The sequence below is a fragment of the Condylura cristata genome, unplaced genomic scaffold, assembly GCF_000260355.1.
Source record: "Condylura cristata isolate star-nosed mole 26May11 unplaced genomic scaffold, ConCri1.0 scaffold00002, whole genome shotgun sequence".
NCBI classification, from domain to species: Eukaryota; Metazoa; Chordata; class Mammalia; order Eulipotyphla; family Talpidae; genus Condylura; species Condylura cristata.
In genome coordinates this window covers 58,088,114-58,105,646 of record NW_004567103.1, presented here as the reverse complement: position 1 = coordinate 58,105,646, position 17,533 = coordinate 58,088,114, and the positions used below count along the sequence as shown (strand labels likewise).

The window sequence follows — 17,533 nt, the reverse complement described above, 5'->3', positions numbered from 1 at the left end:
GGGAGGGGGGAGGGTTTGGTCCAAGCAGGTAGCGCAGCTTCTGCAGCCTGGCGAGTTGGCAGGTGGGTTGGGACTCGCTTATCAACTCATTAATTTTGAAACAGTTTGGTAGGTTTTCAGGGTAGTTAGAAGGGCTGTGGGAAGGGAAAGGAAAGGGTGACTGGGGGTGCCGGTGATGAGTGAAGAAAAGAGAAACCTCGAAAAGCTTGGAGGCAAAATTGGGTTTGGGTTCCTGGTCCTTGCATCCCTCCTGCCTTGAGTGCCGGAGGACACTTTTTAAAAGACTCTGCTAGGAGAGAAAGCCTCCGTCCCAGGGGAGGATAGGCGTCCGCAGGGGCCAAAGACCGCAGATACTTGCTGGGTGCGCCCCCCACCCCAGGCGCGCTCGCTTTTGTCCCCCCCTTTCTCCCCCGCCCCCACCTTCTTATTGGTGCTGGTTTGCAGCGCTCGGCTCCTGCGCCTTCGCTTCGTGTTTGAATCTGGCTCGCCCCTCCGTATTATGTCTGCACTCCGAAGGAAATTTGGGGACGATTACCAGGTAGTGACCACCTCGTCCAGCGGCTCGGGCTTGCAGCCCCAGGGGCCCGGCCAGGGCCCGCAGCAGCAGCTTGTACCCAAGAAGAAGCGGCAGCGGTTCGTGGACAAGAACGGCCGGTGCAATGTACAACACGGCAACCTGGGCAGCGAAACCAGCCGCTACCTCTCGGACCTCTTCACCACCCTGGTCGACCTCAAGTGGCGCTGGAACCTCTTCATTTTCATTCTTACCTACACGGTGGCCTGGCTCTTCATGGCGTCCATGTGGTGGGTGATCGCCTACACACGGGGCGACCTAAACAAAGCCCACGTCGGCAACTACACGCCCTGCGTGGCCAATGTCTATAACTTCCCCTCCGCCTTCCTCTTCTTTATCGAGACTGAAGCTACCATCGGCTATGGCTACCGCTACATCACAGACAAATGCCCCGAGGGCATCATCCTCTTCCTCTTTCAGTCCATCCTCGGCTCCATCGTGGACGCCTTCCTCATTGGTTGCATGTTCATCAAGATGTCCCAGCCAAAGAAGCGCGCGGAGACCCTTATGTTTAGCGAGCACGCGGTGATCTCTATGAGGGATGGAAAACTCACGCTCATGTTCAGGGTGGGCAACCTGCGCAACAGCCACATGGTGTCCGCGCAGATCCGCTGTAAGCTGCTAAAAGTAAGTGCTACCCGCCCCTTCCCCACCTGGCCACCGCCTACAAGCAGAGCTGGAATTAACGCACCTGAGAACCACCCCCCGCCCCTTAGCCTTACCTGTAGCTACAGGTAAACTGTCTTTATTTTACAGTAGGGGTGAGTGGGGGGATTAGGCACTGGGAGCGCCTCTGACAGTTCTGCTCTTTAACTGCCGACTCTCGCGCGCTTATTTATATTCATTATTCGGATGGGCTTGTATCACTTTCTGGATTAGTAACACTCCTGAGAGGTGTTGGCTCGTGGTGACTTAAGGTAAAAGAGTGCCTCATTTCATCCTACTTTTGTGACTTTGCTCTTAAGAACACTTTTGATTTGTTGTAAATATATACAACGCCACTAACCAGGAGGGGCTGAAAACAACAGCCTTTATTTTGAAGAATTAGGTGCTGAGCTTGCCTCAGCTTTCACTTTAGGGATTTTCTTTTTCAGCCTAATAACATCAGCAGGTGGATTCTTCCTCTAGACTCAGTAATATCAACTCTGACTCTATCTGTGGTCTTTTTAACAAGAACATAGAGCTGGGAAGCAGTTAATAAAGTGGAAGAAACAGCACCTGATTCTTTTAAATTTTTATTTTTACTAAATATTTTCCCAGAGAAATATTCTGAGTGCTTTTCCTGTAGAGCCTCTTGTTAATTTTATTCTTAATTGCCTGTTTCTATGAAGCCTTTGTCAATTACAGATTTCACTTGAAGCTTTTCAGCATCCATTAAAGAAGATTGCTTCCTACCATCAGCAGTGTAAATGCTAAAACAAATGGCACATGGAATGGTTATTAGAGCAAGGTCCAGATAGCCCTTAGGGGGCACCACTATAGACAAGAAACCCACCATAAGCATTCACCCAATTGGAGTCTGGGAAAGAGGAATAAAAGCCCAGTTCTCTGGGTGTGTTTAATTTACAATTCTTTTTGAGAGATTTGCCAGAGATGGTGTTCAAATATACACTAAAAAATAGATAGTATTGTTTTTTCCCCTAACATTGCACAGAGAGCCATAATCAGACTTAAAGATTTAAAATAGTTTGGCTTTTGTGTCAATTACAATTATTCACTTATGGGCCTTTTCCTAATTATTTGTGAGGTATTGTTGAGTAAAGTATTAGGATTCTAACAATTCAGTTGTTAGAACATGTGCATATTTACTATATTACACACAATAGTAAACTGAATTTCATGTAACCTAATGGCACAGATTCAGTCTGTTTCTGATGAACAAGCTCATTAAGATAACTTTGCTTATTTAATTTGATTAGATCTTATCTTTATAATTAACTTCAGTGAACTGCCTAAGGTTTTTTGTTTATCCTAGCATATTGTGCTCTGGAGTACTGTTGAACTAAGCAAGTTATTGGATCAGGCTGAACACTTGTCTTGGAGACATATTTATTGCAGTGTTATTTGTTACATATGCCATCTTTTATGGATAGACAAAAATATATAACCCCTCTTTAGGGTAGGCCTTCCAGGAAGATATGAACATTTTGCTGATGCACTGCCCATGTCTCTGACAAGGAACCAATGTTTTTGTGTCACTTTAAGATTCTTAATGACAAGTAGTTTGCATTTAGATTGGTCAGTTGGAAATTCATAATTAGTCTGTAACAGTCAATTATTGTTGACCTCTACTCTCTTAAACCTATTAAGTGATTTAGTAAATATCTTTTCAAGACCATAAATTTTAGATATTTTTACATTTTATCAAATTTTATCTTTATAAAATCAGTAATAACCAGAATTAATTTATAAGAAAACATAACCCTGTTTTATAAGCAAAATATATCCTTTACAAAGATACAACTAATCTGAAGTGCTCAGTCCCTGCAATTGTTCAGTACTCTGATATTGACTTTCATGCTTAAGTAGTGTCCTGATTAAAACAGTGTATAGTATTGAAAAATCTGAAGCAAGGTGCTATATTAACACAAGGTGAGAAAAACGATTAAGTTTAAATATGTTCCTGTCATTTTTATTTTTACTTTTTATTGGCTTGCAAGATGTCAGTGCTAAAAGTAAATATGACTGGCATGTGGTGCCACTTTATATTTAAACAAAACTATTGTGAGATTATCTCCTGCTGTTTGTGAAAGCAAAAAGGTTGATCAGTGACAACCCTTCAACTACTGAGTTAGTGCAGTTTGTTTGAAGTTGATTTTTCCTGTAGCCATGGTAATTAAAATAAATTTTTGTAATTCTTGTCATTTCTTTAGACTTCATTAAAGATGAGTTATGTCTTTCTAGGCAACTAATAACATTCAGCAATGTTAGAGGCCAGATTTGCCTTTTATAAGTGTCTCCCTTTTTCTCATAGGGAATGAGATGAAGTGACCTAAAACAGTCAACTATATTTTTTTAAAAAGAAGCTATGCCAAATCTTAAAGTAATGATACTTTGATATCAATCTTATACATTCTTATTAATTATGTTACATGTTTACTTTCTTCTTTTAACCTTCATTTGACATTAAAAGATACAATTTAGGTATCTTTAATATAGAGAACTATAAAGCATTTTAAGGCAAACAGGAGGTTTGATTTTTATAGATAATTTGTTTTTCCTGTTAGCTTATTTAATTTAATTACTGTTGCTCTGATTTGCTGAATAAAAGCTCATTTTTCAGTATCATAGGAGTTCTGTTTAATGCTTTTATAGCACTTCCTGTTCTTGAGAAGACAAGTAAGAACATGGGTATGTTTACTAATCCTTGGTATGACGAAATTTGCCATGCATGTGTCTTTTGAATTCTCTAAGTTATGATGGAAGCTTTTTAAAAAAAAACTTTGCTTACGCTTTGATTTGTAGTTACTTATATAAAAGTTACTTTTATTTCAACTCTATTCCTGTCTTCCAAGTGTGCACATACTGAAATTTTGGTATTTTGATAATATTTTCAAACTCTTTGCCTGAGTTACTAGGTTCTTCTTCTGCTGATAAAAGAAAGCAGATTGAATAAAAATTAAAGAATATGATTTGCAAATATTTTTCATTTTTTATAGATATCTATAGAAACTCTTTCAATTATTCGATTTTCTTTTTCTTATCCTTATATTGTTTTATTTGAAATTGCAATTTTTTTAGTCTTCTTCTTTTAACCTAGAAAATAGGGACTGAGTTGCATAGTTAAATTAATATATCATCCAGTTGAAAGTTTTAGTAAAAAATGTCAGGGTCAGAGAGTTGAATCTATTGGCTGAAATGTTGGACTCTAATATATAGCACTGGGCTTGAAGAATTTAGAAATTTCAATGACTTTTGTCAAGTCTGATTTTAATAGGTGATTGCCCTAGAATTACATCTTGTTAGAATACTTAAATAATATTCTTGATATAGTATTCAAGAATTTGCTTGAATTAGCTTATTATGCAGAAGCCTGATAGACATTCAGTGAGATCTAATTTGCATAAAGTAAACATAAGATCAGCTCTTCTAATGTTGCATCTAAATTTTGAAATTGAGACAAAGATAATTTTTTTCATGGAAGTATAATTTTATTTTTATTTTTATTCGTTGCAAATATTCATCAATTTTCTTTCCGAAGAAGTCATCTGTGTAATTGATAATTTTAATTTCTTGAAAGGTATTGGCGTTACTCTTCTAATGTGCCACATACATTATTTTTGTAATCACTTTTTAATACTCCATTTATATGGAGAACTAAAATTGGATGCTCTGTAATTTGCTCATACAGATCAAGTGCCACTACAATAAAAACAAAATTATTGTCTGCAAAACCATTAAGCTCTCTGTTTTCTTCTTATGTTCTCACATTTTGTTAACGTCTTAACCACATGATCCCTTAATGCTTTTTCATATATTTATTTGTCTTCATTCCATACCTTACACTTGAATATGATTGTTTTTAACTCTACGTGAATTTATTTTCTGTTACTGACTCTGACTACCAATTGATCTTGGCCAGTCTTCATGTTAATACTAAACTTGAGACAGTTATCTCCTTTTAAAAATCAAATCCACGAATGAATATAAATGAAAATAATTATATATATATATATATATACACATACATATATATAAAATTATATAAGCTAATAAGCTTATCAGCGAATGCACTTAGTATATAATATAATTATACAAGCCTTTCGTAGAAATATTTAAGGAGTCTAAGACTGACCCCAGAACTACTCTTGGGCCTAGATCCTTTAGTGGTCAGGAATTTTCATAGGTGTCTTCATTATAGAATGGGTTCACAATCCAGAGTGCCTCTAGTTTGACTTTGCTTTTCCTGACATAAATTCAGTAGTTATAGAACTTGAATTCCTCTTGAAAACTATAATTATGATTCTTTTTTAAAAGTAATAGTAAATATGTTGTTTTGTTGAGTTGTTTTTTTTTTTTTTAACCTGGTTCCTGAAAGGTACAGGGTGCCTTGTGCTCAGTGTGAACAGAAATAAGGGACATAAAGACCCATAAATAAACAGCAGTAGGTAAGAACAAGTGATACAAAGAAGCAGGAGAAAGTGAGTAGGAGGGGAATGTGCAAAGAGGGTTACAAATCCTGCCCACAGTTATTATAAATCCTATAAAAGGCCCTCAAGGAATTATAAAGTTGTTCTTTCATTTGAATGCAATAAAAACCTTACATAATTTATTACAAGATAAATTACATTCCATTCTATAAGGTACTTTCTAAATGAACACAATTTTATGGGATAATCAGTTTAACATTAAAAATATTTTAGACTTGATTTTGGTCATATTTTTTTTCCACTTAGGACTCATGGAACTTCCATCTTAAAGAGTCAAAGAATTATAATGGTAGGCCAAATTGTGGCCATAAGAAGCTTAATTATAGACAATCAAGATAAAATTAGGTCTACTTGCCCCTTTGCTTGACTTTGGTCAAAGTGCCTGAGCCATTGCCATCACGGCTGTTGAGTATAGAAGGCATTTTATGTTCCTTATCTTGATATCTGCTAGCGGCTCATTTTCTAATTTAACTTCCAGAGAGTGTTCTGAACCCATTAGACATTTTTCTTTCAACATATATTTAACACACACACGCACACACACTCTTAAACACAACCATTGTACATTAAAGAAAGAGGAGAAGTAAAAGTACAAATAAAGTGCTAGGCAGGAACAGCTGTCTTTCTCATATGAGCCCCTCCCCTCTCATTGCTATCCTGAGCACTGGCCCTGAATTGGATTTTCTAGAAGAGACTTGTAGGAGGTAGAGAGGCTCAATCAACACTACAGTATGAGAGAGGTAAATCTCATGAGTCAATGTTGGTGACTAAATGGTTTATTCAAATTTTTCTCTAGCCTCACTCAAGCCAGCAAACAGGACTTAATTGTAATTAGAATAGCATTAGGGGTTAGAGAGATGGGGGAAAGGCATCAAAGAATTGTTTGGTGAAGTGTGTCCTGATGAATGGTTGTGAGCACCTGGTCACAAATCTTCCAGGAGAATGACCAGATGTGGATGGGCTTATGATAGGGCAGTGCTAAATATAGGTGCATTCCAGTGAATATGAGATTTGAATTCTTTTCCAACTGTGGACTGAATGGTGATTTATTATCTTGTGGGTCTTTTGGACTCTAAAGGAGTTCAAAGTTATTTGACAATAGTTGCTTTTTGAAATTAGTACATGTGACTCTAAAATGAGGTGCAAGCTCTTATTCTATATACATATCCATTTGTATGTAATTAATGTGTGTAATAGAAGTAGTACTTAAAATAACAATTTTTTTATTAGGAAGAGTAACTTAGAAATTAATGTCAAACTTAAATTGTACAAAGTCATTTAAAAATACATGATGTTGTAATTTTCTGAACAGTAAACTTAAAGAACTTTAAGCCTTTGGCATCCTTATTATTTTTTCTTGTTTCCAGAATTTGCTATAATGCATTCAATCATAGACTGTAACGTGGCAGAAAGATCCTGTTTCTTCCTCAGGATTCCATACAATTAAAAATAATGATTGTATGAAAATCATTGTCAGGTCATAGTTCTCATTATACATTTCTGTCAAGTTACAAATTTTAAGTTTTAAAGAATTGCTCATTGTCAATGAACTGATTTTCCTTTTACTTCTTTTACACTTTCTAAATTATTAAGTAGTTTTTATGATTCTAACTGATTATTTCATCAATTAGAAGTCAACCTTGTTTATTAACTTTTTAGAAATTTAAATAATTAACTTCAACAAACTTAAAAATAGCAGTTGTCTTGATCTAGGAAATGGCCATAGTTTTGTGTTCCCTTTGGAATTAAGAAGTTATAGAATAGAAGGAGATAATGTGGACCATCAACAAAATGCTCTGTTAATTAAATACTTCTTATATTTCTTAAGATGATAACAAAAAAAATCTAAATTGAATTTTAATTAATATTTTTTTCTGCCGATTACAATTTCTGGGTAAAATATGGTAATTGAAAACTAAGTAAGAGAATTAGAAACTGGTGCAATATTAGTGCTAATGCTCTGTTACATATTCAAGGTATTTATCATAGTTTAATCGTATAAAGGCACATACTTTTTCCTGTCTTTCCTTTTCATGTACATGTGTATGTCACAGTTCTTTGAACAAAATTCTCTCATTCAGTTTCTATGAGAAAATTTAAAATAACACGCTTTTTCTCTCCTTTGCTTCAAGAATATCTCTGGCATTGCTCCAGAATTAAAAACCCTTAATTAGAATTCTTTGTAAACCTACAGTAGCATGTATATGATTATAAAATTGTATTTGGTAGGCATATTTTGGTTTCTGGAACATGGGAAGTGTTTGGCTGAGCACAGACTGGGCAACTGTGCTCCAATAAGGAGTTCAAACAATTCTATTGCTCCAAGCACCTGCCACATTGAAACCACACCCCTTACTCTAAACAGAAAAGCTTTCTGTTGAATTCACAGTAGTTAATGGGTTTCCCAGTTGATTAGAGAAGCAAACAAAAACCAGGGAGGTTAGCATATTGACTGATACTATTTGTTGTCCTAACAATAGAAGACTCAAAAAAACCAAATTGTAGATATAGGTGGGGTTTCAGAGTTGTTGAAAGAAAAGTTAAATTATATTGTGTACAATGGAAAATATTTTTCTGTGATTATATAGAGAATTTTACTTACCTGAAAAATGGATAAGCATGAAAACATCTTTCAAAGAAATGAAATATTATGACTTTCCCCACAGTATCCTAGAATGGTCAACCTTGTTTCTGCCAAGACTTGCATAAAATAAAACCATTTTGAGGAGGGGAATAGAGTTAAAATACTGAGTATACAGAACAAATTTCTAAAATCAGAATGCATATGGAGACTGAATCTAAATTACTTATATGTAAGTTAACTGCTTTGCTAAAAATTTCATGTTGGTTTTTCTAGGCTGGCATTTTCCTGATCATCTGTCTGTTTCTAGGTCACTTCTTTTCATGGGTTGTTGAATGATTGAGAGTATACAAACTTTATAGCTCATTATAACACCTTTTAGAATGAGGCCGAGATATGCATAACATCTCAAAAGGAAGATGAATTTTTAATTGGGGGTACATATACAGTAATCGCAAAGAGATACCTTCCTTTGGCAAAATTCTTTTAAAATAAATTCAAAAATACATTTTGAAGAATTATCGTTGAGAGTATTTTCATTTACTCTAGGAAAAAAACAGAGCATAGGATCATTAGTAAAAACATCTCAAATTCTGCTTATTACTTATTAACATCAGAATAACACCTTGTGTTTTCTATAGCACCTGTTTCTTAGTAGGTGAGAGGAACAATAACATTGGGTTTTTATTTTGTTGATGTTTTGACTTTAATTTGTTATATTAATCAATACTAGCTATAGATCTGTGTAGCTGGTAAGATGCTAGTCTCATACATATTTCAGTAAGTTGAGAAAATATTTAGAAATGCAGGTGGCTTGAGAAAGCTCCAAACACTGCTTTTTTCTGTTAGGTTCGAATTTTTCTTACTGGCTTAGTTTTCTCCAGCATTGGTGGTTAGGTCTACTATTCTTATTTTTGTAGATCCATGAGACTTAACCATGGATTTTTCTTTCTTGTCAGTAACCATTTTCTTCTGTTTTCACCTACTCGAAAAGTAGTGAAGAAAAATATAATTTTAATATTTTCTTTTGATTTTTGTCCACATTAAAAAATTCCTGGCTACCACAAATTGCAAACTAAGCCCTCTGACTGGCTTATTTTGCTCCTGGGACTCTGCAGAAATTGCAGTCATGACCAACCATCCACAATTTGAAAACCTTGTTTCTCTTTTGCATCATCTCACTAGACTGCATTTTGCAGTGTTTTCATGAACAGCAGAAGTATTTCTTGGATTTCTGAGAATGAGGATTTTGCCTTCAAACTACCACTCTAATAGAGAGACTAGTTCTATAGTTTCTGCTTTGTATACTCACTTAATTTTTCAGAGGATCTATTAAAATTTATTATATTTTCCCATGCCTTATTGACCAGCCAAAAGGCTCTCCTTTCAAAATTTTCGGTGTATAACTGTTTTAACCTAGCCCTTATTTGACCAGCATACTCACATAAATTAAATATTTGTTAGTACTTGGTGGTTATAAGTGACAGTTATAGAAAAAAAAATGTAAACAAAGAAAAAAGATGTTTATTTTCCTGACTTCAAAGTTTTTGTAGTCATGATTCATTTTCTTTTAGACTCTTAGCATATATGCAGCCTATTGAATTATGTTTCATAGTGATTTACATTAACACTGAATTACATTATTTTACAAATTTTAGTAAATTGTTTATCCAATACAGATTTTTAAACTGCTGATGGAAAAAAGTTCCCACTTAGCACATTCACTATGTTTTAAAATTAATAAAATAGAGAAGCAAGCACATTTAATGTAGGTTATTTAGGATTTGAAAGACATTAGCTAATAGCATGTGACTTTTATTTTTAGTATATCAGCTGTTGTGTACCGAGCATAATTTAATATAATAGCCTTGCTCTTCTAATTTATATCTCTTACTTTTCAAAAGTATTGTTACTTCCCGCTATTCCTGGAAGAGTTCTTATGATCTGATCAACTTTTAACAGCTTTAGCAAACTTGTAATAATCCCCTACTTATTTGCTTTGTGAGAAAAAAAATCTGGCATGCAGTGAGCTCTCCTGCAGCGATGTATGCAACCAGTAGCACATGAACACTCCGTTCCCTAGTTTGTACTAACAGCCATTGTTGGACCAGGCACTTCTCCAAATCTCATGAGTTAGAGAATGGTAATTATAGTAAGTTGTATATTATAAATAATGCATGTATATTCCACATGAGCTATGTGGGATTTCGGCCCATTTGCTAGAACATAGCTGCATAATGCATTGTTTGGATTTTTTGCTAATGATTGATAGTGCAGAATTTAGGCAATGATGTAAATTACTGTTAAGACTGCCTTGAAATTTTCAGTGCAAGTGGTGATTTCTTCTCTTTTTCTGTGTGCTTGTCTAGTCTCGGCAGACACCTGAGGGTGAGTTCCTTCCCCTTGACCAACTTGAACTGGATGTAGGTTTTAGCACAGGGGCAGATCAACTTTTTCTTGTTTCCCCTCTCACGATTTGCCACGTGATCGATGCCAAAAGCCCCTTTTATGATCTGTCCCAGAGAAGCATGCAAACTGAACAGTTCGAGATTGTCGTCATTCTAGAAGGCATTGTGGAAACAACTGGTGAGTAAAAACATAGCTATACCATCACCTTCCTTTATTTCATTACATTAATTTATATGCACAAACGTGTCAAGTTAGCTTAAATGTCTCAGTTCACATAATGAAAGTAATGACTTGCTTCTTAAGATACTGCTTTGAAAATGAAGATTCACTGTTTTGATGATTGTGTATGTAATGTTAACTCAGGAATACTCAATGCAAAAAATTTCAGATGCCTCCTTGGAAATGATTATGATCTCATTTTAATTAATAAACTTAGATTTTCTGTAATCATAATTTTTCTTTAAAATTTAAGGTTAAAAGAAATTGAGGGTCATTAATGAGCAGCCTGAACTTAATATGCATATATTGCTTTGGAGATAGTTGATTCAGGGTGTCACTAATAGAGCTTTGATATGCTACTATGTCCAAACACAGTGAAAATTCCCTGTATCTGTGCATGTATGCTAAAATAGCAATTTATTTTCAAAGTGGATCAATAAATTAGTCCAGCTGAAACTTGACCAAAAAAAAAAAATAAGAAAATTCTCCTTTTTTCCTTGTGTTTTGGTATAGCTACATACTTCATTAAGAGGCAATATAACATTGTTTGCCTGAAATATAGTTTGCTACTCTCTAAAGAGAGTAATGCTGGCAAAAGAAATAGTAAATCAGAGTATACAATTTGTGATTAAAACATTCCCCAGTATTTATGAACCTGCTGGATGCATGTGGCTAATAATGTAATGCCTATATAACTCTATGTTATTGATGTATTTATGTGTATATGTATGTACACATACTTGCATATGTATCTTGAATTCTACCCTTTCTATAAATGAGAAAATAATATTTTAGCTATCATTTTTTAACCAGTACATCCAACCTTAAAATGTTATAGTTATTAGCTATAGCAGTATTGAAGTTAATATTGTCAGTAACATATATACATGCAAACCTTATGCCAAGATGAGAGCCATGTCATTATAAGAGACCCATCTTGGTTAAAGCTTTGCTCAAGGAGTAGGGGGAGGCAAGCCATTGGTGTTAACTAGCACCTATTTGAAATTTGATTCTCTGTAAGCTTTTTTTCCTTTTCTTTAATGTGTGTAAATCTTCCATTAAGTTTTTTACCATAAATTGAAATGGTGTCATATTACATTTCTAACATACAATAAATTGATTTTATTAGGTTATATATTCAATCTAAAATAATATAATCTTCATCAATATATAGGTAAAAATTAAATAAAACTTCAAAAGCTTTTAATTCAACAAATCTTTACAATTTAGTTTCAGTTAATATTCATTTATTAAGATAGTATTCATTTACTGAGTCTGTCTGGAGCCAAACAGATGTTGCAGTTTTTATTGATTTGCTACTTATATAATTATTTGTGACACCTACTTATATATACTTTGCCAATTATTTATTACTATTCTAATAACCGACATGAGTAAGATTTCTGTTTAACTTGATCACCTTATTACTCTTTTCTTCCCCCTTTATTTTTCTTTCTGTTCCCTCTCTCACTCCCTTTCCTTCCTTTCATCCATCTGTCCAAGTCCATCCATCCATCCATCCAACCATCCATTTTCCTACTTTTGCCATAGTTTGTATTTCTCAAAAATGAGGACATTCTCCAACAAAATCACAGTGTGATTAAGGGAAAAAACAAACAAACAAAAAACAGGAAACTTAATGATAAAATACAACAACATAAGCCATAAGACATGTTCATCACTTTTGTAGTAATTTCTATGATGGGTATTTTTTTCTGGTTCAATACCAGTTTAAGGACTCTGCTCTTAATTTACTTACTTGTCTTCTCAGACTCCAAAAGAAATAGTTCTTACTTTGTATTATTGACATTAACTTGAAAAGTACAGGTCAGGTGTTTTGTAGAATGTCTCCTAATTTGGATTTTCTGAAATTTCTTTAGTTTTTGTTGATTTTTATTTTTGGCTTCTACTTGGGCCTTTTAAGGGAATGTTGAAGCAATTTGTTTTTAGCTGTGCATTCATAACTCATCAGTCTTTTTCATATTTCAGAGGCTTATGTCCTATATATGGTAATTAGAAGTTTTGTAGCATTAAATTATTCACTAGGACTAAAGATTTTATTTTAACATTTTCTACCACACTTTTTTAAACAATGAAATAGTAGAGAATGCTTTAAACAGAAAATGTTAAAAGTTAACTGGAGATTAGATTTCTTGTTTAGAGATAGGCATTAAAAAGAAAAGATTAGAGGAGGCTTCCTCTAACCTCTTAATTAAACTTGCTTTCTACATATAGTATAGTAAGACAAATAATTTAAAAAAAACTCATAACATAGAATTTATTTTGTGGGAAATTTAGCTGACAGTTTGGGTATATGCCCTCGTTAAGTCTTGCACATTTCAAATTCCATAAAATCTATTTCCAGACACCTCTGTGCTGGTAAAAATAACATAAACAACTTTCTGTGTATTTGATCATTTAAAGTTTTACTAAAATTTATTGAACTCAGTTTTAAGGATGTGTCTTCTTTCTCCTTCCATGTACAATAAATTTTACTTTTTCATAGTATAAAATGCTTAGGAAAAGACAATTTTGGAGGTGTTTTAGAGACAGCAATAATACCATATTTTCTTATGTTTATTTTGCTACATAGCTTTGTGAATAAACTTATTTGATATAACTTGCTATCATATTTTGCATTAAAATCCTAAGTTTTTATATTTCGTTCATTTGTTCATTAGATAAGTATTAGACAAGTATTTGCATATATTCTGCATGCTTGAAGTATTTGTATTTGAAATGCTGTTGATATAGTGGTTACCAAGACAGGGAGCCTCTCTTTCCTCATGTGGGTCGTATTTTAACTGGAAAAAGCAGATATCAAAACAAAACAAAATAGGGCCCTCCCTGGTGGCATAGTGGGCTAAAGCACAGCACTAAGACACAAAGCCACTTCAGTATGAGTTCGATCCCCACCCCGGAGGTGATCCACATGGCATGGCAGACCTCTCCTGACCAGCTCGCTGCTTCCCTAAGCAGTGTACTTCGTTGGTCGGCCTGTTATGTTTCCTACTGTCTCTGGTGAATCCTCTCACCACCCCTGCACCTCTGGCCTATACCCCAACTCTATATGCATAAATAAATAAATCTTAAAAAAAAAAAAAAGATATCAGCCAACAGTAACATGTTAAGGATAAAAATCAAGACAAACCAAGGTGATAAGGAATGCATCCTAGGCTACTATTGGCTGATGGTTAGGGAAAGATTGCTTGTACAAGTAAAGACCTGGCTTTCAAGAATTATCTGCTCCCACTAAAGGGAAACCATGATGGACATGGTGAAGGCTTGGAAGCTTGTACAATGGACTTAAATTGAGAATCATCTTGATTTATTCCAGAAACTAAGAAGGGCAAGATGGTTGGGGCACAGTGACAGATGTGAAGTGCTAGGTGAGACCTCAGATAGGTGAAAGGGCCACCTCTGATGTTAGGTGGTTTTATTGTACTTATAGGGAGCATTTTGATTTGATAAAGAAAAAAAGTCTATAGTTAAATGAAAGGAAAAATACAGTAATCTCAAAGTGTATACATGAAGAAAAAACACTTTTTTCCCTAATGATTTGCATTCAGTTTCTTTCAAAATGAATGAGCCTACTGTCTTGGAAATACATAAAGCTTATGACAGTTATCATTTTGGCATTTATTTTAATTCCTCCCATCTCTTAACACACACATATCCATTGCTCACTTTCCTGTAGTCCCCTGATAACATCTCATCTAGATTTTTCCACTTCCCATCCTGTAGTCTCAGCAGGAGTAGTGATGGTGGGGGGTGTTGAAAAATTAAAAGCTTTCTCATTTCCATGAAAGTTTCAACTTTCATCAGGACTCATAATAATCACTTTGCCAAATTCCTTGGAATCAAGGGTTGTTTCCTTCCTTGCTTCAAATGAATTGGATTTTCACTCTCAACAAGGAACATAATCTTTGCCTCTTCATTAATAACCTTTGCTTCTTTGCTCAGCTAGCAAATTCCTAAACATAGGTTACCTCTAACTCTTGCTCTCTTTGTCTCTTCTCCCAGGGGAGAGAACACTGCTAGAGGCAAACAGCATTGCAGATTTGGCTCATTAGGACTTGGTGCTTTCAAACTTCAATCTGCTCTCTGCTGCTATTTGGCAGTCTTTTTAATTGTCTTTCCTGTACTCCCCAGCTCTCTCCCTGTGGGATCTATTTTAGACCTTTTCTCTCTCTCCATGCCCCCAGTCCCAGCTGTCCTATGCCTTCCTTGCATATCATCCGTCCACCTATTTTCTCACAAAGAAAGGGACACTTCCATTTTTATGGATTTCTTTACTATCTTTATCCTTTTCTTATAATTACCTTGTTTTTTTCTGGTGTTAGAGTGGGGACGAGGAGCTGTCTTTAATCTTCAATAAGAACAGAGATCTTGTTCTGCTTCCTACCACCTGTGCCTCAGCCCCAATACTTATCAGACCTAATACCTAAAACCTCATTGACTCTATTTGCTCTCAGACATTTCCAGGTATTTCCTCATTGAAAAAAAAAATCCCATTATTTATCCCTTTACACTTAAGTTTATTCCAAGAATTCAGTCATCACATTTTCTGTTTCTTCTCCTTTATGTTTTCCAACTGCTATATCCTCATCACTGCCCCTTTCTCTTTGTCTTTGTCTCCTGGTTCTCTTCTGCCCCTGCCACCTATCACTTAGAACTCAAATACATGCCTTTTTTTTTTCCTGTAATGAATTCACAAAATACTCACAAGTTCACCATTCTGCTTTACTCCTGCTATGAAATCTTCCACTAGATAGCAAAATTAGTTGCTATTAATTTTCAAGGAATTTGGCCACTTGAATGTCATTATTCAGAATCACCTTGTCTAAATACCAACTTATCAGATTACATCCTTCCTTGGAAATTTACTATTACCTATTATTAATTTATTACTGCAATTTTATTCCACCAACCCCTTGCCCTGTATTATAGCCAATTATTTATACCATCCACACATACCAATGAGCAGCTATTCTTGACCCTAGAGGATGAGTTCAATAACAAAACAAAATTCCTGCCTTTGTGGGTCTTAGAAAACAAAATGAAATGCTGCAGCAGGTGATAGGTGTCTTGGAAAATAAATAAACCAAAGTGAAAGGGAGTGGGAGGGCAGGGAGACTAGAGCAGGCTGCAATGAGAAGGTGACCTTTGAGCCCACACAGTATTTTGAGCAGCACAGATCTGTAGGAGAAGCACACACACGCAGAGGCATCAGCAGTGGTGAGGGCACTGAGGGGGCTGGGTACTGGGCTGCCACTACCTCTTAGTAATTCATTTTCCCCAATTTCTCCTTTATTGAAAACTTATAAGTCTTCTCTTTTGCTTAGAAGTGCCTCTGATAGTGGGAAAAATCTCTGGTACATGATTTAGCAAAACATCACATAAAGGAATAAAATATGCTGCAGGTGAGACAACAGAGGTACATTGAAATCTTAGTACTATCTCTTAATTAAACTGTTCTTCATCAACCCACATAATAGTACTTATGTAGCACAGTATTTGTTGTAGGAATGGATTTAGTAACTGTAGGATCTCTGGTAGCATGCAGATTGTGTATTACAATTTGTTTGAATTACATTCGAGACATACTTATGCTCAAAGGTCCTAATGACTTCTGATATCCAAATACATACATTTTCCTCCTGTGAAAACTAGGATGCTCTCCTTACTGTAATGTCTATAATACTGATGCTCACTCTTGACTTCCATGGCTGAGAGAATGTCATTTCACTCTATAGGGTGACATCACTCACTTCCTTCATACAGCATAAGATTCCTGGGGCTAGAATCGAACTCGCACTGAAACAGCTGCAGCTAGCTTACAGTGCTGCATCCTTACCCATTGTGCCACAAAGGAGGGCACTACATAATTATTTTATGCATAAGTTGTTTATATAAATAGCACATGATTGTAAAGAAAAACCATGCCCCTAGTACTAGTCTGTATACAATTTTCAAAACATTTTCTTTATGCATAAAAACATGTATATTGTATCACATTCAACTCATACTACTTTTTTCCATCTCTGGACATATTTAAAATTTTTTACTATTGATTGAGATTTTAATGACTATGTCATAGATCTGGGAAAGTGATAGGTTCTTGTAAACAGTTCTGTTTGTTGTAGTTTTTAAGTGACTTTAATAGAGTTTTCTTTAATAAATTTGTTTTCTGAGTCACAAATAGTTTTTAATAGGAAGCTAATAATTTTTTGTTTTGATTATTTATATTAGGCATAAGATAATACAAAGAAGATTTAACAGGAAGCCTTTAATCCAGAAGGAGAAATTTGAGCTAAATTGAGTATCAGTGGCATGTGCTCAAAAAGATGTCAAGCTGTAGTAGGAACCTAGCAATATGGTCCATGAGGGATTTGTTCTTCAGGAGGTCTGAGAAGGTCTTCCTATAGGAAATAGCATGATCAGAGACAGAAGGGTGAAGTAGACACTCATTGTCAGGGTAAGGAGAAATGGGACTTCTCTCACCAGAGAGACAGCAAGTGACAACATATTTTCTTAGGGGAATTAAATTACATGTTATAGTCATATTGTAGTGCAGGGAATGGGGATCTGGCTGGAGAT

General features: G+C 35.2%; 1 protein-coding gene across 2 annotated transcripts in view; it reads left to right on the top strand.

Annotated features, from left to right (window-relative positions):
* KCNJ3 (potassium channel, inwardly rectifying subfamily J, member 3) overlaps positions 1 to 17,533 on the top strand; it is a 129,760-nt gene that overhangs the window by 722 nt on the left and 111,505 nt on the right. Inside the window, exons 2-3 of one of the 2 annotated variants that reach the window (XM_004674647.2) lie at positions 445 to 1,201; positions 10,675 to 10,891. In XM_004674647.2, coding sequence (XP_004674704.1) covers positions 500 to 1,201; positions 10,675 to 10,891 — 919 coding nt within the window. In that variant the 5' untranslated portion in view covers positions 445 to 499. The remainder of the gene's footprint in view (positions 1 to 444; positions 1,202 to 10,674; positions 10,892 to 17,533) is intronic. The other variant, XM_004674648.2, reaches the window with a different exon arrangement.